The sequence below is a fragment of the Bufo bufo genome, chromosome 7 (assembly GCF_905171765.1).
Source record: "Bufo bufo chromosome 7, aBufBuf1.1, whole genome shotgun sequence".
NCBI lineage: Eukaryota > Metazoa > Chordata > Amphibia > Anura > Bufonidae > Bufo > Bufo bufo.
The window spans coordinates 140,416,717-140,443,933 of record NC_053395.1 but is presented as its reverse complement, the minus strand read 5'-3'; the positions used below and the strand labels follow the sequence as shown (position 1 = coordinate 140,443,933).

At 45.3% G+C, this 27,217-nt stretch overlaps 1 protein-coding gene across 1 annotated transcript; it reads left to right on the top strand.

The window, feature by feature from the left end:
- The first annotated feature begins 23,596 nt into the window (after positions 1-23,596).
- LOC121008043 (cytotoxic T-lymphocyte protein 4-like) lies at positions 23,597-26,342 on the top strand. The gene is made up of 4 exons (XM_040440320.1): positions 23,597-23,833; positions 24,318-24,668; positions 25,445-25,572; positions 25,962-26,342. Exons 1-4 carry the CDS (start codon positions 23,761-23,763, stop codon positions 26,049-26,051), a joined length of 642 nt encoding a protein of 213 aa, XP_040296254.1. The 5' UTR covers positions 23,597-23,760; the 3' UTR covers positions 26,052-26,342.
- The last annotated feature ends 875 nt before the right edge of the window (positions 26,343-27,217 follow it).

Sequence of the window (27,217 nt, the reverse complement as noted above, 5' to 3'; positions counted from 1 at the left end):
ATTTTGCCGCCCCCTTGACTCTGCCCATTGACCACACCCATTTTCCCGCCCCTTTTTCAGCCACCTATTGCATGCAACATTTAACTATGGTCGTGTACCCTGTGCCAGTCTATGGTCATGTACCCTGTGCCAGTCTATGGTCATGTACCCTGTGCCAGTCTGACTATGGTCATGTATATATAATATCCAGCCATTGTCTGCCACCTAGTACCATCCCAGTGATGCCAATCACTCTGCGCTGTTCAGCAGGTTGGCACACCAAACACGAGCAGTGCCACCTATTCACTGCCAGGCGCCATTTAGCCACTGTCTGAAATCCTGTGCCACCAGGGCAACATAAAACAGTATGCTGCCTTGTGCCCTCTGCCAGACTGTCCTGCACCCTGTACCATTCATAGCCCTTTAGACAGTCTGTGCCACCTATTAGGCTCCATGTGCCACTGCTGGGCACCCTGTGCCAGTCAGAATCTATGGCCCCATGGGCGCCACAGTCTCTTCTTAGGCCATATGACATCTTCAGACTAAAAAAGAATACCCCAAATTGGGTCCTAAACTGAAAAATTTGGTCGCCAAATTTAAAATACATATAATTGTAATAAAAAAAGACATGGAGGAGAATACAGCACCACATACCTCTTACATCCAGTGACATCTTCTGTCATGTAGACCTTCTCTTTCCTCTTCTCCTCCATTTGACCCAGACCACCATGGCAAATTCTTTCAGCCGCATCTCGTCTCTACAGTTTGTAACACAGACATGTTAGATTTCTCAATTTTTCCATCAACCTCCTCATCCTGGTGTCCCCACAGTGTCATCCTGCCACCCCCAATACTGTGCCCGTTGTGCTCCCCAATGCCCCAGGAACTATACTGCTGAAAAAATAGTGACCCTAATAGACATAATTGGGGTAATTTATCAAACTGGTGTAGAGTAGAACTGGATTTCCAAAAGAGCTGTCAAATATGAAATGTAAGATCTGATTGGCTGCTATGGGCAACTAAGCCAGTTCTGCGTTACACCAGTTTCATAAATTACCCCAAATGTTCCTATAGTGTCCACAGCAGCTATAATGTCCCCTAGAGTGCCCCCAGTAATAATAACACCCTGTATTGTGCTCCAGGTAATAATCCCTGTATAGTGTCCCCAGAAATAATAGAATTGCCCCTACAGTGCCTCCCCAATAGCAACACCCCCATATAGTAATTTCCACCACACTGCCCCCACATAGTAATCCCCCCATAGTAATTTGCCCCCACACAGTAATTTTCCCCACACTGCCATTTCCACCACACTGCCCCCACATAGTAATTTGCCCCCACATAGCAATTTCCCCACACTGTTCCCCCACACAATAGTTTTCCCCACACTGCCCCCACATAGTAATTTGCCCCCACATAGCAATTTTCCCACATAGCAATTTCCCCACGCTGTCCCCACATACCGTAGTAATTTCCCCACACAGAAATTATCCCACACTGTCCCCACATGGCAATTTCCCCCACACAATAGTTTCCCACACACTGCCCCCACATAGTAATTTGCCCCCACACTGCCCCATATAGTAATTTGTCCCCACATAGCAATTTCCCCACACTGTCCTCACATAGAAATAACCCCACACTGTCCCCACATAGCAATTACCCCCAGACAATAGGTTCCCCCACACTGCCCCCATTTAGAAATTTGCCCCCACATAGTAGTCCCTCCCATAATAATTTGCCCCCACACTGCCCCCACATAGCAATTTGCCCCCAATCTGCCCCCACATAGCAATTTGCCCCCACACTGCCCCATCTAGTAATTTGCCCCCACATAGTAGTCCCTCTCATAATAATTTGCCCCCACACAGCAATTTGCCCCCACATAGTGTAGTCCCTCTCATAATAATTTGCCCCCACACTGCCCCACATAGCAATTTGCCCCCACATAGTGTAGTCCCTCTCATAATAATTTGCCCCCACATAGCAATTTTCCCCCACATAGTGTAGTCCCTCTCATAATAATTTGCCCCACACAGCAATTTGCCCCCACATAGTGTAGTCCCTCTCATAATAATTTGCCCCCACACAGCAATTTGCCCCCACATAGTGTAGTCCCTCTCATAATAATTTGCCCCCACACTGCCCCCACATAGCAAATTGCCCCCACATAGTGTAGTCCCTCTCATAATAATTTGCCCCCACATAGCAATTTGCCCCCACATAGTGTAGTCCCTCTCATAATAATTTGCCCCCACATAGTGTAGTCCCTCTCATAATAATTTGCCCCCACACAGGAATTTGCCCCCACCACTGCCCCCATTTGCCCCCCCCAAAAGTAGGCACATGAAATAAAAAAATAAAAAATGAACAAAAAATGAAAAGATAAATACTCACCTATGTCCAGGGCCAGGCGCTTGCTCGCAGAGGAAGGCGGGATGAGTCAGGCGCGTCACAGTGCTGCGTCCCGGCACAGGCGCGCGATGACGTCATCACGCACGCCTGCGCCGGGATTTCACTACCGCATAGGCCTCAGGCCTACAAGGCCTGAAGCCTATGGCGGTGATCGGCGAGGGGACAGGGAGCTATGCGCTCCCGTGACCCGCCGCAGTATGTGGGCGTTCGGGTCAGCATTGGGCCCCCCAGCGGCGCTGGGCCCGGGGCTGCCAACCCGAACGTCCCTATTGTAATCCGCCACTGCCCCTAGTCAAGCAGCAGGTGTGTGCCACCCTGCTGCCAGTCACTGTCCTGCAGCTTCTGACACCCTAGTGCAGGTTGTCAGAGTGCGGTTGCCAGGGGTGCTCACCAGGTTCTGCTCCTCGCTGTGCTCCAGGTCCACATTGCCTTGGCTCTTGCCAAGATCATGTGTCTTTGGCGCGTGATCCCGCTAGACCCACCTCTGGAGGTCACTGGTCTCGCGGGATTGTGCGCCCGAAGTCAGGGCCGGTGCAAGGATTTTTGACAACAGAAGCAAATCTACATTCCCCCCCCCCCCCCACCATCATTTCACATTTCTGCCCCTCATGATTCATGTCCATTTCTTGCCCCCCTCCCATCATTTCACATTTCTGCCCCTCATGATTCATGTCCATTTCTTGCCCCCCCATGTACTAATATCATAGTGCCATCCTCTCCCCTGCCCCCTAATGTGCCAGTATCAAGTGCCTCTCTCCTCCCCCCTCCATGTGCCAGTATCATGGCGCCAATAGCCCCCCCTCCCCTGTGGCAGTAAAGTAACAGTCCGGTATTTAAAAAAAAAAAAAAAAACACTTTCAGAAAAGTTTCTCCTGGGATCAGTTACCTACAGTAGAAGTCTTATATATTTATTTTTTAAGCAACTGGTAATACAGCTTTCATAGCTGTGAGGATAAATGCCTTGCCTCTGATGGGAAAGGTTGTGAGTTCAAATCCCTGGAGAAACTTTTGTGAAAGAAAGCCTAAATGAGATTTAAATACACCAGGGTCTTGTAGCTGTGTGTCAGCTGCTTGCCGCTCTCTCTGCCCGAAGGGAACAAACTCATGCTCGCACTCATCGCAGCGCATCCGGCTGGCAAGTACAGGAACAGAAGGAGATGATGTCAGATGGATGACAAGTAGGGGGCGGGGCGCAGCCGGCGCGCCCAGGCAGAGTGCGCTACGCGGTTGCCTACTCTGCTTATGGGTGGCACCGGCCCTGGGTTTGGGATTCTGGTTATATTCAGCTAATATTACTAGCTAAATGCTTACCAGGCCTCCCTCCCAGTTTATAAATAAAGCACCATTCTGTGCCTTTTCCAGCACATAATTTATATGATTTTGCCATCTGCCATAGTGCTTTCACATTTAAAGGTTTTCCTTTACACATACACTTAACCTGTCTTTAATTTGATGTGTTAATCATTTTAAACCCCTTTTTCGTTACAATGATTTCTCTGTAAAAGAATCTATTCTGTGCTCACACAAGTTTTTGCTGTGTTCCAGACCACGTCCATTCCCACTGATCCAATGTTGTTACTAAAACAATTAGCCAGCTCATCCGTTAACTTGTATTGATGGACATCAACCAATGTGCATTAATAATTTACTCCCTTAAATGCCTATTTTTTCTTCATGGTAAAACTTTAAAGGGGTTTTTGCCCTCAGCTTTAGCTCTGTAAACAGAAAATTCATACTTATCTGCACCCTCTCATTCTGGTCTTCTGGTCTGCATCTGCTGTGTCCATGGTCTGGTCCCCATAGTATTTACATCCGGGTCTGAATGGGCATGGTCACATGCTCCACTGCAGTCAATAACTGGCTTCAGCAGTGCTGTGCCGCTTGTGGCCGCGTCACTGCTGAAGCAGTGCTGGATGTAAACACTGTGGAGAACGTCAGGATTAGAACAGGTAAGTATAAATTTTCTGTTTATGGAGCTGCGAGAATTAGATAAAAAGTAATTATTTTCTGTAAACCCCTTTAAGCATAACTCATAAGTGGTCTCATGCACATTTTGACTTATGTGAGACACTCTCCCCTATTGTTTGTGGTTGCTTGATTACCCAAAATGATATTGATTCTTGATAACACTCAAAAAAGATGAGTTTTATTAAAACAAAAAAAACAATTGTGTATCAGAGTTCTAAGCCTCTATATATCCCACCAATTCAATTCCTCTATGATTTTCTAGGGGACTACAGGCAGCATTATCCCTCACTTGCTTCCTCTCCACTTTTTATCTACAGTTAAAGTCCCCCATTAGAGATATTGGGCAGTCTTCCTTATCCATCATACAATTATAGAACAGCAGCAATATTTCATGTGAATATGAGGGTGGTAAGTATACAAATGCCATCACATTTTGTGTCCTCTATAACAGCACGCATAAAAAACATTGTCACGTTGTTCCTATTTTGGTAGAAATTAGTTTACATAAAATTTTATTTTGAATAAGTAAGGCTACTTTCACACTAGCGTTCGGGTGTCCGCTCGTGAGCTCCGTTTGAAGGGGCTCACAAGCGTCCCCGAACGCATCCGTCTGGCCCTAATGCATTCTCAGTGGAGGCGGATCCACTGAGAATGCATCCGCCTGCCAGCGCTCAGCCTCCGCTCCGCTCAGTGAGCGGACACCTGAACACTGCTTGCAGCGTTCGGGTGTCCGCCTGGCCGTGCGGAGGCGAGCGGATCCGTCCAGACTTATAATGGAAGTCAATGGGGACGGATCCGCTTGAAGATGACACCATATGGCTCAATCTTCAAGCGGATCCGTTCCCCATTGACTTTCAATGTAAAGTCTGAACGGATCCGCTCAGGCTACTTTCACACTTAGAAAATTTTCTAAGTAATAATGCAGACGGATCCGTTCTGAACGGATGCAAACGTCTGCATTATCGGAGCGGATCCGTCTGATGAAACATCAGACGGATCCGCTCCGAACGCTAGTGTGAAAGTAGCCTAAACTAACCCCTCTAGGATAATCACTGTCTAATGAGTGAAATTGTTGTGAAATCTATTTCCTTTTAAAATTACTAAATTTGTGATTAGTTTTGTGCTTTTCCAATGGAATAGAAAGCAAGTAAATATTTGCTGATAACTCTACATAGTAATCGCTTTTACATTTTATTATTACTGTATATCTACTGAAACCCTTATATTCCATATTAGTACCCAAGTGTCCATACTGTACTTACACTGCAATGGAGAGAATAAAAGAAAAGAAGCAAAAAAAAAAAAAAAACATTGTCGCCCATTTTCCAATACCTATTATAAGTCTACTGAGGCCATTTACTAACTTTCTATAGTGAATACAAGGTTTTTAGTTTTAATTGACTTTTTTTTTTTTTTACATTTTTATGAACTGTCAATGGCAACTTTGAAAATTTATCTAGGCATGCCAGATCAGGAATCATTTCCCTGATAAAGTTTTCTATAACCTTCTTCCAAATTTTTATCTTCAATAGCTGTTGGCCGAGACAGCTATCTCTTCTGACTCCCACATACTCACTTAACTGTGCATGTACAGCATGTGTTTTTGATGTGAAGAAATAAAAAGCTGCTGCCTAATCCTTTTCTCCATTACAGCAGGCCACTGCCTTGTCAGACTTAGGGTATTTCCACACTAGCGTTAAAGTTTTCCGGTATTGAGTTCCGTCATAGGGGCTTAATACCGGAAAAAAACACTTCAGTTTTGTCCCCATTCATTGTCAATGGGGACAAAACTGAACTGAACAGAACGGAGTGCTCCAAAATGCATTCCTTTCCGTTTAGTTGCATTCCCAGACCGGAGAGCAAACAGCAACATGTTGTATTTTGCTTTCCATCCTGGGAAAAATGGAAAAACAAATCTGTCACGACCCCAATGCAAGTCAATGGGGACGGATCCGTTTTCTCTGCCACAATAGAAAATGGATCCATGAGTTCAAAACGGATCTGTTTTGGCTATGTTAAAGAAATGCTAAAGACAATACAACCGGATCCGTTTATAATGGATGCAGATGGTTGTATTATAAGTAACGGAAGCATTTTAGCTGAGCCCTGCCGGATCCAGCAAAACGCTAATGTAAATGTAGCCTTACACACTCGCGTTTTGGGCAGATCCGTCATGGATCTACAAAAACTGACCCGTTTCAATAATACAACCGCATGCATCCGTCATGAACAGATCCGTTTGTATTATCTGTAACATAGCCAAGACGTTTCCGTCATGAACTCTATTGAAAGTCAATAGGAGACGGATCCGTTTTCTATTATGTGCCAGGACGGATCCGTTTGGCTCAGTTTTATCAAGCGGAGAAATAAAATGTTGCAGGCAGCATTTTAGTGTCTGCCTCCAGAGCGGAATGGAGACTGATCAAAGGCAAACTGATGCATTCTGAGCAGATCCTTTTCCATTCAGAATGCATTAGGGCAAAACTGATCCGTTTTGAACCGCTTGTGAGAGCCCATGACGGATCTCACAAACGGAAAGCCAAAACGCCAGTGTGAAAGTAGCCTTAGCTGGTGGGCCAGATTGTCTCTTACTGACTTCCACCTGCTGGGCTCGGCTTCACTTTGACTCCTGTCAGTCAGCCTCTCCCTTGCATCCGTAGGGCACGTGTGCACCTCCCTTGGATTTTAAAGAGCCCACATGCGTGGGTCCCAGTCTTCACAAGCCAATAGCTGGCAACCTGTGGAGTTTTCAGGCACCCTACTCAGTAGGAAGGTGCCTGAGCAATTAGATTCTTAGCTTTGCTTTTCCCTGCAAAAGTAGTTTTTATTTTGTTTTATTACTTTAAAAAAAAACTTTGAAAAAAATCAAAATTTTCTTTGCCTTGCCATTTTCTGACAGCCATAACTCTTTTATATTTCCATCTCCAGAGCTATATGAGGGATTGCAGGACAATCTTTAGTTTTTATTGGTACCATTATTGGGGTATTTATGACTTTTTGATCACTTTTATAAAAAATGTTTTGGGGGAGGACAAGGTGACTAAAAAGATGAGGAATCACGTGTTTTATTGTTTATTTTTTTCTGTTACGACATTCACCACGTCAGAAAAAAATATTTTAATATTTCAGACATTTTTGAACACAGAAAACGTCAGAAAAAATATTTTTATATTTCAGACATTTTTGAACACAGCAATATATATTGCTTACATATTTTTATATGTAAAAATGGGAAAGGGAGGTGATTTTAACTTTTAATATTTTCATGGGTTTTTTCATAATAACTTTTAGCCACCTTAGAGGGATAGAACCTGGGATCTTTTGATCCTTTGTCCCATACACCATAATGGAGAACTAATATGGTGAATGGATTCTGCCGTTCCAGCTGAACCCAGGGTTGCCAACCATCCATAGATTTATGGACAGTCTGCAAAAACAGAGGTTTTTTCTTCCGTCCATAGCATCTAGCAGAAAAAAAATCCCATCCATTAATTTTCTACAGTATTCACGGTGCATGTATGCAGCGCTAGAGAGGGCACAGTGTTTGCGCTATACCTCCTGTATAATGTTTGTGCAACCTAAATATCAGTGACATTAATTCAGTATGATTTTTTTATTAGGAGGTGGTGACAGCGACATTACTTGTACTATACCTCCTGTATAACGTTTGTGCAACCTAATTATCAGTGACATTAATTCAGTGTAATTTTTTATTTGGCGGTGGTGACAGCGACATTACTTGCGCTATACCTCCTGTTTAACGTGTGCGCATCCTAAAAATATCTGTAACATTCTATGTACTTTATTTGTGCACACACAAAACCTGTGCTACTGTAAGTGTGACATACTTGCAAGCATATAGACCATTTAATATGAGCAAGGCAAGCAGTAAGGGACGGGGAAGTGGCCGTGCTGCTGATGGTGCATGCAGAGGCCGTGGCGAAACTGTGCCTGCTGCCAGACCACAAGAAACATACTCATCCACGATACCTAGCTTCATGTCCCAGTTTGCAGGGCGGCGCAGGACACCACTCTCGAAGTCAGACCAGTGCGACCAGGTGCTCTGTTGGATTGCAGCAGGTAATGCTTTCAGCCGATTAAGCACCACCCTGTCTTACACAAAGTCTAGTCTCAGTAGCCAAGAGTCTGGTCAACCGAATCCTCACTGTACTGAGACACAGTTGCCAATAACTGAGGTTGTTGTTAGGTCAACAAGTCAGGAGGATGACCACAGTGAGGAAGTAGAAGAAGAGGTGCTGGACAAAGAAGTCACTGACCCAACCTAGGAAGGTGGCAAGCCGAGCGAGGACAGCAGTACAGAAGGGGAGGGATCCGCAGCACCGCAACAGGCTGGAAGAGGCAGTGTGGTGGCAAAAGGGAGAAGGCGGGCCACACCAAACAAGCCAGCAAATGTTTCCAGGAGCACCCCCTTGCGGCAATCTGCCTTGCCAAGGGGTAGGTGTTCTGCAGTCTGGCGCTTTTTTGAGGAAAGTGCGGACAATAAAAGAATTATCATTTGCCACCTGTGCCATACCAAAATGAGCAGGGGCGTGAACACTGGCATCCTCACCACCACCAGCATGATCCACCACATGGCATCAAAGCACTCCAATAGGTGGGCCGAACGCCTGGGTCCACAACCAGTGTCTGCGGGTCACACCAATGCCTCCTCTTCCCCTGTGTTACGTGCTGGCCAATCCCCTGTTCAAGACGCAGGCCCGGAAAACCTCCCGCCATGCACCTGGACCTTTGCAAGCACCATCAGCTAGCACATCCACTTCTGTGTCCCAGCGCAGTGTACAGATGTCTATACCCCAGGCCTTTGAACGAAAGCGCAAATACCCAGCCACCCCCCACCCACAGACCATAGCACTAAATGCACACCTTTCCAAATTGCTGGCCCTGGAAATGTTGCCATTTAGGCTTGTGGACACTGAGGCTTTCCACAGCCTGATGGTGGCGGCTGTCCCGCGGTACTCTGTCCCCAGCCGCCAATATTTTTCACGGTGTGCAGTGCCAGCCTTACACCAGCATGTGTTAAATAATGGGAGAAAAGAAGAAATGAATCGCACATCCACTGCTAATGCTATGATCACATCCCTTTGCCTTTTGATCAAAATGTACACTAATGCCTCATTTAGCATGTAGCATGGAGGTAGTACACATACGCTATTTAGTGCTGTCTCCTGCAGAAATGCAGGGATGAGATCATAGCATTAGCAGTGGATATGCGATTCATTTATTCTTTTCTCCCATTATTTAATGCATAGAGTTCTGTCCCTGAATCAGCACTCCTTCCATACGCCAGGTGATTTTAATTAGCCTAGTATTCTGCAGTAGGGGTTAAATTAGCCTATCATGCTCTCAGTTGGAGTTCCTGCGAGCTTCAGAGCAGGTGAGCTTTGACAACTGTTCACATGGTGCGGTGCTGCACGGGGGCCACTGTGCTGTTTTTCTGGCTGGTTAGTGGGGCGCAGAGCTAGGTTTGGCATGGTCAGACAGCAGGGGTGCTGTTTGGCCACTGGGTCCCGCCGCCGGCCGGGATGGCGCCACAGCGCTGGTGGTCGCCGTGCAGCGCCGCGCCAATTTTAGGTTAGGACCCACTCATAGAGGCAACCTTGGCGTGGTGAGTGGGCTTATGCCTTTTGATCAAAATGTCTAATGCCTCATTTAGCATGTAGCATGGAGGTAGTACACATGCGCTATTTAGTGCTGTCTCCTGCAGAAATGCAGGGATGAGATCATAGCATTAGCAGTGGATGTGCGATTCATTTATTCTTTTCTCCCATTATTTATTACACCAGCATGTGTCCCGTAACATCACCTGTGGTCAGGACCAATGCAGTTATTGAGTAGGTCAACTTAACGACTGACACATGGACAATTGCTTTTGGCCAGGGATGCTACATTTCCCTGACGGCACACCGGGTGAACGTTGTGGAGGCTGGGAGCAAGTCATATCCTGGGATGGCACAGGTGCTAGTGACGCCAAGGATAGCGGGCCCTACTTCCATCAGCGTTTGCGCCAGCACCTACGTTAGTGGCTGCAACCCTTCCTTTTCCTCCTCCGCCTCCTCCTCCACTTCCACCTCTGAATTATCATCTTGCAGCACCAGTCAGACATCAGTCAGTAGCTGGAAGCAGTGTAGCACTGCAGTGGGGAAGCGGCAACAGGCCGTGCTTAAACTGATCTGCTTAAGTGACAAACAGCACACTGCCGCAGAGCTGTGGTAGGGGATAAGGGACCAGACTCTTGCCACTCAACCTACAGCCAGGCATGGTTGTCTGATAATGACTGGTGACTTGGTGGTGGCTTTGGAGCTCGTCAAACTCACACACATACCATGCCTAGCCCACGTGTGCAACCTAGAGGTTCAGCGGTTTCTCAAAACCTACCTCAATTTGCCTGAGATACTGGTGAAGGTGTGCCACGTGTATGCCCATTTCCGCAAGTCATCGACAGCTTCAGCCGGTCTGGCAATGCTGCAGCAGTGCTTGCAATTGCCAGCTCACCGACTGTTGTGCGATGTGAGCATGCGCTAGAACTCCACGGTCCACATGTTGGCCAGACTTTGTGAGCAGCAGAGGGCAGTAGTGGAATACCAGCTGCAACATGGTTGTCGCCTTTCCAGTCAGCTTCCGCTCTTCACAAGCGAGGAGTGGGCATTGATGTCTGACCTCAGTGAAGTTTTACGCAACTTTGAGGAATCAACACAGATGATGAGCGGCGATAACTCTATTATCAGCGTAACCATCCCACTTCTGTGTCTACTGAAACGCTCGCTGCTCACAATTAAGGCGGACGCTTTGCAAGTGGAAGAGGTGGAAATGGGGGAAGATAGTACACAGGGTGATAGCCAGACCACTCTCAGTTTGTCTTCTTAGCGCAAATTGGATGATGAGGATGAGGAGGAGGAGCAGGAGACCATTGTCTCCGCTACAGAGGCTAGAACCCATGGAAGTTTAATTCCATCTGTTCAGTGTGGATGGGTAAAAGAGAAGAAAGAGTATGTGGAGATTGAGAGTCATCCTCCTGATGAGGACAGCGAAGTCTTGTCTGTTGGGACTCTGGCACACATGGCTGACTTTGTTAGGCTGCCTTTCCCGTGACCCTTGCGTTGTACGCATTTTGGCCAACACTGATTACTGGCTGTTCACCCTTCTCGGCCCCCGCTACAAAGAGAACTTTTCATCTCTCATTCCTGTGGTGGGGTGGACTAGCAAAATAATGCAATATCAAAAGGTCCTTGTGGAAAAATTGCTCCAAAAATTTCCAGTTGACAACGCTGGCTGCAAAGTACATATATGTAGTTCCTTGGCTAATCAAGGAGGGGAGATGAGGGGAACACACAGCAGTTCCAACATAGGAAGGGCAACACTCTCCAAGGCCTGGTTCAGTTTTATGACACCCCGCCAGCACCCTCAACCTGATGCGCGGCCTATTGTCACAAGGAGGGAAAAATTTGGGAAGATGGTGAATGAGTACGTAGCAGACCTTGTCAGTGTCCTCAGTGATCCCTGTGTGCCTTACAACTATTGGGTGTCCAAGCAAAACACGTGGCACGAACTGGCGCTCTATGCCTTCGAGGTGCTGGCCTGCCCCGCCTCCATCGATTTGTCAGAGCGTGTATTTAGTGCTGCTGGTGGCATAATAACTGATAAGCGCATCTGCCTGTCAACTGAAAATGCTGACTGGTTGACTCTTATAAAAATGAACAAGGCCTGGATTGCCCCTGACTTCTCTACTCCACCAGAGGAAAGCAGCTGAACATAAAGGCACTCTAAATGTGGCTTTTATGGTGTATTGCATACACTGCATTTCCATGCACCCCTTCCACCACTAAAAAGGGTATATGGTTCAATCTCCCTTTTCTCGTCCTCCTCCTCCTCCTCCTCCTCCATCATATCAACATGTTTATTAGTCTGCCCTCACTCCTAATGTTTTAGAGGGTCAGCTCAGTAGCGGGCCCTCACCCATAATGTTTTTGAGGGTCACCAGCAAGCCCTCAACCATAATGTTTTAGAGGGTCAGCTCAGCAGCAGACCTTCACCCCTAAATTTTTATATGGTCAGCTCGGCAGCAGGCCCTCGCTAACAACATTTTTTAGATGGTCAGCTTGGCAGCAGACCCTCGCTCACAAATTTATTTAGATGGTCAGCTTGGCAGCAAGCCCTCGCCCACAAATTTTTTTTAGATGGTCAGCTCGGCAACAGGCCCTCGCCCATAATGTTTTAGATGGTCAGCTCGGCAGCAGGCCCTCGCCCACAATTTTTTTTAGATGGTCAGCTCAGCAGCAGTCCCTCACTCCTAATGTTTTAGATAGTCAGATCAGCAGATGGCCCTCACCCCTAATGTTTTAGAGGGTCACCAGCATTCCATCAATCATAATTTTTCAAGGGTGTGTATGATGCCCTCCTTTATGTGTAATAAAGGGTGTTTTGAAGTGCCGGTTCCTTAGAATTTTTGGCAGCCCTTTCCCTTAGTGCATAGGCTTTATGAGTGTAGGAGTTCTAATACCTGAACAGTTGTACCACAATATGAATGAGGCCCTCCATTATGTGATATACAGATTGTATTGGAGTGCCTCTTCCTTGTTATTATTGGCAGCACTTGCACTCTATATACAAGTAAATATACAGGAAAGAATATTTCCTACCAATTTTTACTCTAAAATCGATTTTATCTTCGGTTTGGTGCGTATTATTGTCAGTCTGTGAAAGTGGCGTACTACTCAGACAACATCGTTCCCAGCAGCGACCTGGGAGTCCAAGATGCATCCAGACATCTTCCCCATGCTGTTCCCGAACAATTTCAGTGGTGTTTCCATCAATTTCTGACCTTTTTAGTATGAATCAGACACCTTTACCTCTTCAGAGCAGGGGGTGCCTGGTTTAGTTTGGGTTCTTCCACTGACTTTCATTGTGCTCGGGTGCTCCGTAGAGCACCCGGCGCATCCCGAGGTGTTCTACTCAAGCACCCGATCACCCGAGCACTTTGGTGCTCGACCAACACTTGTTGTCTCACTTCAGCAAATGGCTTTTATCATGTAGACAAAGTTAATACAAGGCACTTATTAATATATTATGGTCGCTTAATTTTCTGGCTATATAAATTTTTCCATCACATTATACACTGCTCGTTTCTATTGTTATGACCACCCTGAAATCCAGAAGCCACTACAGAAAAAACAGCTTGACTATCAGCACTCCATAATGTGCTTAAGAGCATGACAACTGTTCTGCAAACAAATGTGGATAGGGAAATGACTTAAAATAACATAAAATACAGAAAAATAAAAAATAACAATCTGGATCTAGGAGTAGGAGGATGAGGAGGCGGTGGATGGGTGGATGTGGCGAAATATTGGGACATATAACAAAATAAAACTAAGAATAAGTGCACTTGAGTACAAGAATGGATGGTTGAGGCTGGTATAAATGTCTATTATGCACAAGGTACGGACAAGTCCTGTGGGATCCATGCCTGGTTCATTTTAATAAACGTAAGCTTGTCCACATTGGCTGCGGCCTGTGATAATGCTCTCTGCCGTGCTAAGCACACGTTCACACTATACACTGGCTGCAGGGCAGGTCAGCACCTCCAAGGCTGACAAAGCTTTTCCACATTTTGGCCATGCTAACCCTGCCTTCTCAGGTGCTGGTGGTGCCCCAGCTGCGTTGGCGACCTCTTCCTCCTCCTCTGCCTTCGCCTTGTGCTTCCACTGTGCCCCCGCTGTCAGGTGGGAATGCTATCATTAGCGTGCGCTTGTAGTCGCGCATCTTCCGATCAGTAACAGATGTTTTCACAAAATTTAGTTCCCTGTCAGCAATGCAGAGCAGGGGTTCATTCACGGCAAAAGGGGGATCATGTCACCCAGCAATAGAACAGAGGATTTTGAGAGATTTAGGCCCCTGTCAGCAATGCAGAGCAGGGGTTCATTCACGGCAAAAGGGGATTCATGTCACCCAGCAATAGAACAGAGGATTTTGAGAGATTTAGGCCCCTGTCACCAAGGCACAGCAGGGGTTTGTATATGCCAAAAATGGTAAAATGTCACCCGACAATTGAAAATAAGAATTTTTTCAATTTAGGGCACTAAAATTGGCACTTTTTGAATTAAAATGGCTCTAAAATAGTCCTTGAAAAGGCTAGAGGGATGTAAAAGGCAGTAAAATGTGCTTAGGAGCATGGCAACTGCTCTGCAAACAAATGTGGATAGGGAAATAACTTAAAATGAAATAAAATAATTAAAAATGACATTATTAACCTGCAACTCAGAGAAGGAGGTGGATATGGAGTCGGAGGTTGAGAAAGCGGTGAATGTGGTGTTGTAGGTGGAGGCAGCAATGTGGTGTTGTAGGAGGAGGAGGAGGAGGAGGTAGCCAACAATGTTTTTTTTTTATTGGGGTAGGTAGCCCTTAAAATATTGGGACAAATAAAAAAAATAAAAATAAAGAATCATTGCACTTGACTTGAGTACAAGAATGTAAGTTTGATGGTGGTATAAATGTCTATTTTGCACAAGGTACAGACAAGTCTTGTGGGATCCAAGCCTGGTTCATTTTAATGAAAGTGAGCTTGTCCACGTTGGCTGTGGACAGGCGGCTGCGTCTGTCTGTAATGACTCCTCCTGCCGTGCTAAATACACGTTCAGAGAGTACACTGGCTGCAGGGCAGGCCAGCACCTCCAAGGCATACAGGACAAGCTCTGGCAAGGTGGACAATTTGGAGACCCAGAAGTTGAATGGGGCAGAACCATCAGTCAGTACGTGTAGTCATGTGTACAGGTACTGTTCCACCATATTGTTCAAATGCTGCCTCCTGCTAACACGCTCCATATCAGCAGTTGGGGCCGGTTGTTGCGGCGAGGTGACAAAGCTTTTCCACATGTTGGCCATGCTAACCCTGCCTTCTGAGGTGCTGGCGCTGACACAGCTGCGTTGGCAACCTCTTCCTCCTCCCCTGCCTTCGCCTTGTGCTTCCACTTGTCCCCCGGCGTCAGTCGGGAATGCTCTCAGGAGCGCGTCTACCAGCGTGCGCCTGTAGTCGCGCATCTTCCGATCAAGCTCCAGTGAGGGAATTAAGGACGGCACATTGTCTTTGTAACGGGGATCCAGCAGGGTGGCCACCCAGTAGTCAGCACAGATTAAAATGTGGGCAACTCTGCAGTCGTTGCGCAGGCACTGCAGCATGTAGTCGCTCATGTGTGCCAGGCTGCCCAGAGGTAAGGACAAGCAAGCTGTTCTCTGTAGGAGGCGTATCGTCTGCGTCCTCCTTATCCCCCCAGCCACGCACCAGTGATGGGCCCGAGCTGCGTTGGATGCCACCCCGCTGTGAACATGCTTCATCCCCATCCTCCTCCTCCTCCTCATCCTCCTCCTCCAGTAGTGGGCCCTGGCTGGCCAAATTTGTACCTGGCCTCTGCTGTTGCAAAAATCCTCTTTCTGAGCCACTTCTAAAAGACTGGCGTGAAAGTGTTAGAGATGACCCCTCTTCCTCCTCCTCGTCCTGGGCCACATCCTCTTCCATCATCGCCGTAAGTGTTTTCTCAAGGAGACATAGAAGTGGTATTGTAACGCTGATAACGGCGTCATCGCCACTGGCCATGTTGGTGGAGTACTCGAAACAGCGCAACAGGGCACACAGGTCTTGCATGGAGGCCCAGTCATTGGTGGTGAAGTGGTGCTGTTCCGCAGTGCGACCCACCTGTGCGTGCTGCAGCTGAAACTCCACTATGGCCTGCTGCTGCTCGTACAGTCTGTCCAGCATGTGCAAGGTGGAGTTCCACCTGGTGGGCACGTCGCATATGAGGCGGTGAGCGGGAAGGCCGAAGTTACGCTGTAGTGCAGACAGCCGAGCGGCGGCAGGATGAGAACGCCGGAAGCGCGCACAGACGGCCCGCAGTTTATGCAGCAGCTCTGACATGTCGGGGTAGTTGTGAATGAATTTCTGCACCACCAAATTCAGCACATGCGCCAGGCAAGGGATGTGCGTTAAACCGGCTAGTCCCAGAGCTGCAACGAGATTTCGCCCATTATCGCACACCACCACGCCGGGCTTGAGGCTCACTGGCAGCAACCACTCATCAGTCTGTTGTTCTATACCCCGCCACAACTCCTGCGCGGTGTGGGGCCTGTCCCCCAATCACATCAGTTTCAGAACGGCCTGCTGACGTTTACCCCTGGCTGGTTGGTGGTGAAGGTCTGTCGCTGACTGGACGAGGAGGTGGTAGAAGAGGAGGAAGCCGAGTAGGAAGAGGAGGCAACAGGAGGCAAAGAATGATGCCCTGCGATCCTTGGCGGCGGAAGGCTGTGCGCCAAACAGCTCTCCGCCTGGGGCCCAGCCGCCACTACACTTACCCAGTGTGCAGTTAGGGAGATATAGCGTCCCTGGCCGTGCTTACTGGTCCAAGTATCTGTGGTTAGGTGTACCTTGCCACAGATGGCGTTGCGCAGTGCACACTTGATTTTATCCGATACCTGGTTGTGCAGGGAGGGCATGGCTCTCCTGGAGAAGTAGTGGCGGCTGGGAACGACGTACCGTGGGACAGCAAGTGACATGAGCTGTTTGAAGCTGTCCGTCTTCACCAGCCTGAATGACAGCATTTCAAATTCCAGTAGTTTAGAAATGCTGGCATTCAGGGCCAGGGATCGAGGGTGGCTAGGTGGGAATTTACGCTTTCTATCAAACGTTTGTGAGATGGAGAGCTGAACGCTTCCGTGTGACATGGTGGAGATGCTTGGTGACGGAGGTGGTGTTGTTGGTGGCACATCCTCTGTTTGCTGGGCGGCAGGTGCCAACGTTCCTCCAGAGGCAGAGGAAGAGGCCAAGGAAGCAGCAGGAGGGACCTGAGACCTTCCTTGGTTTTGAAGGTGCTTACTCCACTGCAGCCCGTGTCTCGCACTTAGATGCCTGGTCATGCAGGTTGTGCTAAGGTTCAGAACGTTAATGCCTCGCTTCAGGCTCTGATGGCACAGCGTGCAAACCACTCGGGTCTTGTCGTCAGCACATTGTGTGAAGAAGTGCCATGCCAGGGAACTCCTTGAAGCTGCCTTTGGTGTGCTCGGTCCCTGTTGACGGTGGCCAGTAGCAGGCAAACTGTTTTGGCGACGGCTGCTCTGCTTTTGCACCCTGCTCCCGCTTTGGCTACGCTGTTGGCTCGGTCTCACCACTGCCTCTTCCTCCGAACTCTGAAAGTCAGTGGCACGACCTTCATTCCATGTGGGGTCTAGGACCTCATCGTGCAGCACGCCAGACCTGCAGGGTATTGCGATAGTGAGGTCACGGTTATGGGCAATCGAGGGTTACTCACTTTTTGGAGGACCCTGGGCAGGCATGCGGCAGTGAAGGAGAGGTAGACACAAGTTCCTCTGGGGCACACTCTATATTTAGGGACCAGGCCTGATGGCGGATGAGGTGCCCTGGATGTTGCGGGTGTTTTGAGTGCCTGGGGCAAGGTCCCTTTAAGGTTCGTGACGCCAGTGCCTGTAACGGTGGCACACCGATTTGCAAGAGTAGTAATGGAGGTACACAGATGATATGGTGAACCAAACGTTGCTTTACTTGGAAAACAGTCCAAACTTTATACAGACAGTTGGTTATGCAGTCCCTTGCATCATATCATTCACAAACAGGTTTACTTCTTAATATGGCAGGTAACAATCTTGCAAGATACTTGGAGGGTAAACAGTTAATGCTTCACAGTCAAGGCTCCTTTATCCCCTCAGCTATTCTAGCTGGCTGGATCCCAAGGCCCAGATGCCTAAATGCTGGCTTTAATCCTTGGTAATAAATCTTCCTCCCGTATTGACCCTTGCTTCTATTTTAGAGTACTTCTACCCATCAGGTTACTTATTTGAGCTGGTTGTTTTGTTCCTGTTGTAAGGGAAGCTGCAGGTTTCTCCCAGGAGGTACATCTCTTCTCTTGGGGTAGTCTTCTGAGCTAACTGAGGCTCACTTTATCTACAGGCAGGCTAGAGTTCTTCACTAGCCTCCTGGTAGCAACTAACAGCCAGGACTATCCAGCTGCATGTCAGGAGGAGGCCCTCAGCATATCCCTGGCTAAGATGCCCTCTCACTTCTGTGTCCACAGACTCCTGACTACAGACTTCTGACCCCTCCCTGTCTGGGCCTGAACATTTATACTAGGGGCTCCCTATCTCCCTCTAGTGTCTAGGATGCCTAACTACACCCTCATAGGCCTGCTATGCATGTCACAGGGGAACAATACATGTAAAAACACATAGAAAATACATTAAAGTACATGGTTAAATATAACATTACTGTCCCTTAGGAGTAGGAGTAACACGTGACCCAATTGACCCTTGTGTAGTGCCCACCCCTACCTAGTGGGACACTACAATCGTCCCCTGCATTGTCTTCCACCCAGTCTTCCTTCCTGACCTCCTTTTCGGTCTGCACACTGCAGAAAGACGCATCAGTTGGCACCTGTGTTTCGTCATCATCAGAGACGTGCTGAGGTGGTATTCCCATGTCCTCATCAGGAAACATAAGTGGTTGTGCGTCAGTGCATTCTATGTCTTTCACCCCTGGGGAAGGGCTAGGTGGATGCCCTTGGGAAACCCTGCCAGCAGAGTCTTCAAACAGCATAAGAGACTGCTGCATGACTTGAGGCTCAGACAGGTTCCCCGATTTGCACGGGGGTGATGTGACAGACTGATGGGTATGGGTTTCAAGCGCCACCTGTGCGCTTTCTGCATAAAACTGAATAGGAGATAATGTGAACATGCTGGATCCACTGTCGGCTACCCAATTGACTAGCGCCTGTACTTGTTCAGGCCTTACCATCCTTAGAACGGCATTAGGCCTGACCAAATATCGCTGTCGATTCTGGCGGCTACTGGGACCTAAGGTAGTAGGTTCAGTAGGACGTGTAGCTGTGGCAGAACGGCCACGTCCTCTCCCTGCACCAGAGGCTCCACCAACACCACCACCATGACTATGACCGCGTCCCTTATTAGATGTTTGCCTCATAGTTAGCGTTCACAAAGCAAAGTAAAAAGTGGTTAAGTATGTTAAAAATAATTAACCGCCAATATAAACCCTGATGTAGGGTATTGCACTCTATTTTTTTTAAAACTCTATATGACAGCTGTATTTGTGGCCTAAATGTGACACTCACTTATGCACGTCTTTTCCCAGATGTGCAGTATATTAGAGGGTTTTTTCACCCCAGTAACCAAAAAGCCGTATTTCTGGCCTAAATGTGACAGTGACTTATGCACGTGTAATCCCAGATGTGCAGTTTATGAGAGGCTTTTTTCACCCCAGTATGCCAAAGCCGTATTTATGGCCTAAATGTGACAGTGACTTATGCACGTGTAATTCCAGATGTGCAGTATATTAGAGGCTTTTTTCACCCTAGTATGCTAAAGCCGTTGTCACGGCCTATGGTGTGCACTGTGACACTGTTACTACACTTGCGGTTGCCCGCGGCAACGTGTTGCTGTGTGTGCATGCAGTGGCAGTGTCTCGGCCTTCTGGGTGATTGCCGTGACATGGTTGCCACGCATGTTGTTGCCTGCGGCAACGTGTAGCTTTTTATGCTTGTGTGTGCACTTCCCCATTAAGTGGCTTCCTTCCCTTGTCTGGTGTTCGAAGGGTTAACTCCCTTCCTAGTGTGTTAACACTGGGTTTTTGTGTGTGTGGCTGTGGCTGCTTGGGCTATTTAGCTTCTGCTGGATGACTGATGCTGGGGGGTACTCCATCCATGGTGTATGCTGGAGTTATCCTCCTGGTCTTCATATGCCATCTGTCCAGTGTGGGCCACCCTTGTGGTCATAGATGTTAAGATTATGTTCTTGTGGTGTCTCACGTTATTGCAGCTATGGTGTCCTGGGTTCCTGTGTGGTTTGTGGTATGTGGTGTGTGCTGTGTCCTTTTATGTTGGTGTGGACATCAGCACTTGTGCACGGGTTCCAGTCAGTGTGTCTGTGGCAGGTAGGTGTGTTACTGGTTTCACTTACCTGCCATCTCCATATGCTGTATGTGTTCCCCTCTCCTTGCAGCCTGGCCTCAGATAGAGAGTCCTGTTCCTACATGACTGGGATGAACAGGTTGTCTTTCCCCTGCTCCTAAGTGAGGGATTACCAGGGTTAGTAGGGCCCCGAGGTTCCGGAGTATGAGCCCTCCTACCATCTGGGTTGGCTCATACGGTTAGGAGTCAGGGTCAGAATTAAGGACGCATTAGGAGGTGACCTGCTCCCTGATCCCGGCGTCCTGGCCTAGCAGCTACCCGTTACCAACTGACACTGCACGGTGGGGGGTTTCCCCCACTCCCCGCCGTGACAGCCGTATTTCTGTCCTAAATGTGACAGTGATTTATGCACGTGTAATCCCAGATGTGCAGTATATTAGAGGGTTTTTTCACCCTAACCAAAAAGCTGTATTTCTGTCCTAAATGTGACAGTCACTTATGCACGTGTAATCCCAGATGTGCAGTATATGAGAGGCTTTTTTCACCCTAGTATGCCAAAGCTGTATTTATGGCCTAAATGTGACAGTCACTTATGCTTGTCTAATCCCAGATGTGCAGTATATTAGAGGGTTTTTTCACCCTAACCAAAAAGCTGTATTTCTGTCCTAAATGTGACAGTCACTTATGCTTGTCTAATCCCAGATGTGCAGTATATAAGAGGGTTTTTTCACCCTAACCAGAAAGCTGTATTTCTGTCCTAAATGTGACAGTGACTTATGCACGTGTAATCCCACATGTGCAGTATATTAGAGGCTTTTTTCACCCCAGTATGCCAAAGCCGTATTTGTGTCCTAAATGTGACAGTGACTTATGCACGTGTAATCACAGATGTGCAGTATATTAGAGTTTTTTTTCACCCTAACCAAAAAGCTGTATTTCTGTCCTGAATGTGACAGTGACTTATGCATGTGTAATCCCAGATGTGCAGTATATTAGAGGGTTTTTTCGCCCTAACCAAAAAGCTGTATTTCTGTCCTAAATGTGACAGTCACTTATGCACGTGTAATCCCAGATGTGCAGTATATGAGAGGCTTTTTTCACCCCAATATGCCAAAGCCATATTTATGGCCTAAATGTGACAGTCACTTATGCACGTGTAATCCCAGAAGTGCAGTATATTAGAGGGGTTTTTCACCCTAACCAAAAAGCTGTATTTCTGTCCTAAATGTGACAGTGACTTATGCATGTGTAATCCCAGTGCAGTATATTAGAGGCTTTTTTCACCCTAACCAAAAAGCTGTATTTCTGTCCTAAATGTGACAGTGAAAAGATGAGTCGGCCATATCTGAGATCTGGTTCTGTTTACCTGTGCATTTTTCTGTTTATCATCAAATATTAATTTATGTATCATTATTATTATTTTTTAGACATCAACCACCTAATGAAGGATTTTCTCTGCTGTGCTGGTATTTAATAACATTTAATAACTACTAATATGTGTTCTGATACCTGTGCCGTTTTCTTGATTGATTGATTCTGGATTGTTTATGTTACTATGTTACCAAGTATGTACCGCCTCTTTTGGGCGTCGACGTCACTGGGAGGTTTCCTATTCTCAATCATTGATGTGTGTATATAAATCTGTTACCCACAATGTACATCTACTTGTTGAAAAAGGCAGTCTAGCCGAAACGCGTCCTAAAATATGGGACATATTGCTATATGACAAGAAAAATTCTATGAGCATTCAAGCCACGTCTGCTGGGATTTTCCATTCAACTAAATGTAACAGTGACTTATGCACGTGTAATCTCAGATGTGCAGTATATTAGAGGGTTTTTTCACCCTAACCAAAAAGATGTATTTCTGTCCTAAATGTGACAGTCACTTATGCTTGTCTAATCCCAGATGTGCAGTATATTAGAGGGTTTTTTCACTCCAGCATGCCAAAGCTGTATTTTTGGACTTGCAGATAGCCTATGCTGGTGCACTATCATTGCATAAAATGGCTGACGATCATGTATTGATATTGACTAACTGAAGAAAAAAAAGTTCGTTTTCAGCAGTAGTTGGCTCAGGGCAGGCTTAAAAAAATTGTGCACTGCACCCACAAAACACTTTTTCTGTAGATTGCTGAGTACATAAACCAGTTCTTGATAAGATTTCTCCCTGATCTCTCCCTCACAGCAGCTGCAGCCTCTCCCTACACTAATCCAAGATGAGTGACGGGCGGCGCTATGTGACTTTAGCTTAAATAGAGGCTGGGTCACATGCTGCAGTTGGCCAATCACAGCCATGCTAATAGTAGGCATGGCTGTGATGGCCTTTTGGGGTAAGTAGTATGACACTTGTTGATTGGCTGCTTTGCAGCCTTTTGAAAAAGCGCCATAAAAATCACCGAACCCGAACTTTTACGTAAATGTTCGAGTCCGGGTGCCGAAAACCCTAAAGTTCGGTACGAACCCGAACTTTACAGTTCGGGTTCGCTCAACTCTAGTCATAACCATGGAAACAAGCAGTATATCATGTGATGGAAAAACTAATCTGTCCAGCAAAGGATGCAATATGGATAATCACAATACATTAGTAAGTGCCCTGTATTAATTTTCTCTACATTATAAATGCCTTTTGCTGAAGTGAGACAACCCCTTTAATATCCTTTTTCTCAGCAATGCAGGCACATAGGAACATGGGACCAACACAGATGCTTTCAGCTGCCAAGTGCACACGTAACTGGTCAGCTGATCTGACAGGTCTGCTGACAGATATCCTCAGGCTAGCTCATTAAAGGCTAGGTCATCAGTATTAAAATCTCTGAATCCCCTTTAAGAGCAGCATACGTGGCATAAAATCTACAGTACATTGCGTGGCATTGGAAATCATGGAGCTCCCCATAGCAAATGGATAGTTACAAAGATTAATCAGTACAGGACTGGATCTGAGAACATATTTAATTATAACTGCCAACTAACATTGTTCTAATCCCTGATAATTCATCTCGGTATTTAACATAACAGGTAACAGGCAATTGTTGCCACAAAGAATGTGAACTTTGAGATGGCATACTTTTATATATTAAAATAGGTTCCTAGAATAAAATAAGCAAAAGACAATTTATCTGAAATTATCATTATTTTCCATTCTGATGGCATGTTTTTGGTCACACAGAATTTTACGGCTGTGGTTCTCATTATACGTAACAGTTCCAACCTACAACTTCCTTTCTTGTAAACCCAAAACATTACACAATGAGCAGGTTTCTGATTTTGAGGTTATATATGCAGATGTGTGTAACCTTACCCTTCATTTCAAATTCACAATACTCTCACAGATTTCCTGACCTTATTTAAGTCATTTATCCGGACATCTTTGAAAGATTTATGAAATAATTGACACAAAAGGCTTTATACAGTGATAAAATATAAAACTTTTGTTTTATTTAGAAGCAAATATATCTGCAATGTACAACTGGACCACAATGCTTTTGGAAGCATTCATTGCCTTTATCTGTTTCTGCACCAGGATGTCGGAAGGTAGGTGGAATTAGGAAGTGAAGTTTTATATGGCATGGGAGTATTTGCTATCCTAAGTGATGTTTGCTGCAATCATCTATAATCTACTGCCTTTTTAATGAGACATAAACACTTTTATATTGTTAAAGATATGCTTATTAAAAGCAAAGATGTACGGTACATTTTAATTACATGACAATATTTTTCCCAATCAGCCAAAAAATTATCGTTCTTTGCATAATGTCAATAATTTCCTTTTTTGTTTTCTATTCTTGCTTGCAGCATTTAAAAATTATAGTTTCTGTAGTCATCACTTTTAAAAAATAAGAATTTTTGGAATTTTAGAAAAAGTCTAATCCAACATTATTGATTCCTCTAGCAGTCATTTACATTTTGGAACTTTATTAATTTAAACATGATATATTCTACTGTCTACATATATATATTAGAGAGCACATATTTCAGCCCATATGTGATTGGATTGTTCTATTTCTTGTTGTGACAGGAACCTATGTAACTCAGCCAGCTGTGATAGTCGCTAGCAGGCATGGAGAGGCCACACTGACATGTAACTATAGCGGTTTTGGAGAAATGGAAGAGATACGTTTCAGCCTCCTGAAGAAAACAGACAAACATGCATTGGAGATTTGCGTTTTTTCTTTTAACACTATGTATGAACCAGCTGCTATTGTAGACAGCATCACATGTCTAGGCATACCCAGTACACACAATGTAACCTTTAACATCTCAGGCCTACAAGAAAAGGATACAGGGCTGTACATCTGTAAGATGGAAGTCATGTATCCTCCTCCTTATCGGGCTAGTGAAGGGAATGCAACCTTTGTTTACATCAGTGGTAAGTGCTTTTTCTTCTGCTTTCCCTAAAGTGGTTAACCAAGATGTGCTATGATGCTGTGCAGCTGCCACTTCCAGGATCACGTACGGTATATTGGGCACATGATCCCACCTTGGGATTACAATCTGCATGGCAAGCGTGAGTTTGATTCAAGTGAGAGAGAGAGAGCACTAGTGGGAGATTCAAACATGCTCTGCGGGTTCTTCTAACCCCAGGCTTGAATCATGTGTCCAATGTTCACATAGCATATATTGCATGTGATCCTGGAAGTGGCAGCCACATGGGATCGCAGCGCATCTTGGATAACCCCCTTTAAGGCCCATTTACATTGGCATATGATGGGGTCAATTGTTGGGAAAGAATATTTATTCTTGTAGTTTGTCCTTCTAAATGTGTCAGAGATAAAAAAAAAACGCTCATTTGTTTGGTGACCCAATTATCTATTAGGCATAAAAATCAGAGACTTGCCAGTAAAAAACAAAAGAACTGTATGAAAGCAAGCAATCGAAGTAACCATGCTTCATTCCCATACAACAGGGATAATGGCTGCATGTAAATGAAGGTAAAAAGCCGTAAATGATCAGGAATGAACTTTCATATGAATTCTCGTTCCTTCGTCGCCCAGTGATATCGGCCCGTGTACAACAGGCCCTTAAGCCTTAAATGCTAGATGCAAAGGAAAATTTTATCAATAATTGTCTCCTTTAAACATAGTCCATCAAATGTCATCTTTATTTGGTCAATGGATGTTACATAATTGCAGTTTTATTTTATAGATTTGACATACCAATGTGCACAATCCATGGAGCCAGGAGAATCCGACATGTACAACTGGGTGTTACTCACAGTCTTTGTGGTTTTGTTGTTGTATAGTTTCATTGTCACAAGCATCCTTCTCTGTAAGGTAAGAAATAGAAATAGTTCAGCACAAGAAGTGAATCATTTAGTTGACTACAAAATGTATTTGAAGCATTGATAGTTTTTAAGTTGTATAAAAACTCTGGCATGTAAACTGCTTACCAACTATGTATGGTTACCGTCGAAGAACATGATAGTAACCCTCAGCACCATCAATGAAAATACCTATATACATAGTTCTGGGCTTCTCCACCACCCAGAATAAATGACGAGTCATAGGACTCAGAATAAACCTGCCTATAAAATACCCTCTCCACTCCATATGAAGAACATGTGCTTTGAAGATAATGTTTTGGTCATATACAATGACCTTTCTCAAGCCTATATATTGATGCCCTTTTAACAAACATGTTTATTTTCCTTTCTATTTTACAGAAAAGAAAAAGAAGATGGGATAGTGGACATTTTGAGCAAATGCTTCAATCTCATTACAAGAATTATCATCCTTATTATGTTCAATTCTGAATTTTAAAGTAGGTTGGAAACCTCGGTTTTACTGTGTGAAACAGCATCAATTTTAGCAGTATCTAGTTATATTATGTTCTTATGTGGAACAATTGCTATATTATAGATCATTTTGGGCATCTTATTGTAAGGCAGATTTTTGCCTAAATTCACCTATAAACCATGTTGGATACTTTTTGGGTGTTGATCATCAGAAACAAAAGCACTTATAGCACAGACACATGGGTGTCTGTGTAAATATGTCACAGGGATCATAATTAATATGGCCACTTAAATAGCAAGATACTTGAAAAGTACGCATCAACCATTGTGTTATATTATGTACTGCATACCAAGTGGTTTGAGTTAATGCTGGCATAGCACTTACCAGTTACAGCATTTTGAATTCATCACAGCTACTCACTTTTATACCTGGGACTTTTCAGCAAAAATCTAATATTAACTTTTCTAATTATCTTAATAAAAAACATAACAATGCTTTGCCTAACATAACATGAATATCCACTCTTCAACACCACTTAGGTAGATAGGTAGAAATTTCTCCATTTGTGTTTGATTATATAGATTTTTTATAGTGGTCGGATGGCAGCTTTGTATTTCAGGGATAATCTTTGATTTTAATGGATGACAATAGCCACAGCTTTTCTGGCAATATCAGCTGTTTGCAGTCTGTGAGGCATTCAGCTGAAAATCCCAGTTCCTACTCCCAGCATCCCAGCATTCTCATTAAAGGATGACCTCTTTAAAGGGAACCTGTCACACTGAACATGCAGTGCAATCTACAGGCAGCATGTTTAAGAGCAGGAGAGGCTGAACAAATTGATATATAGTTTTGTGGGGAAATTCAGATTCAGAATAACTTGTAATTTTTTTCAATTCCTGTTTATCTTGGGCTTAAAGGGTATCTGTAGCCAGTAATATTGATGACCTATCTTCAGGATAAGTCAACAATATCTTTGTACGGTACTTATAGTAGGAGACAGCAAACCAGTGGATTTATTTGATTACTTCTTTTATTTAATTCATTTCAGTTATTTTCAACAACCGTGGTAACAAATATGTATTAGTACAGAATATACAGTACAGACCAAAAGTTTGGAAACACCTTCTCATTCAAAGAGTTTTCTTTATTTTCATGACTATGAAGGCATCAAAACTATGAATTA

Bases quoted from the DNA above. Each gene is read 5' to 3' on its own strand.
- LOC121008043 (XM_040440320.1), top strand. From the start codon at position 23,761: ATGTACAACTGGACCACAATGCTTTTGGAAGCATTCATTGCCTTTATC. The intron at 23,834-24,317 runs GTAGGTGGAATT...TTGTTGTGACAG, and splicing joins CTGCACCAGGATGTCGGAAG to GAACCTATGTAACTCAGCCA. The intron at 24,669-25,444 runs GTAAGTGCTTTT...TTTATTTTATAG, and splicing joins AACCTTTGTTTACATCAGTG to ATTTGACATACCAATGTGCA.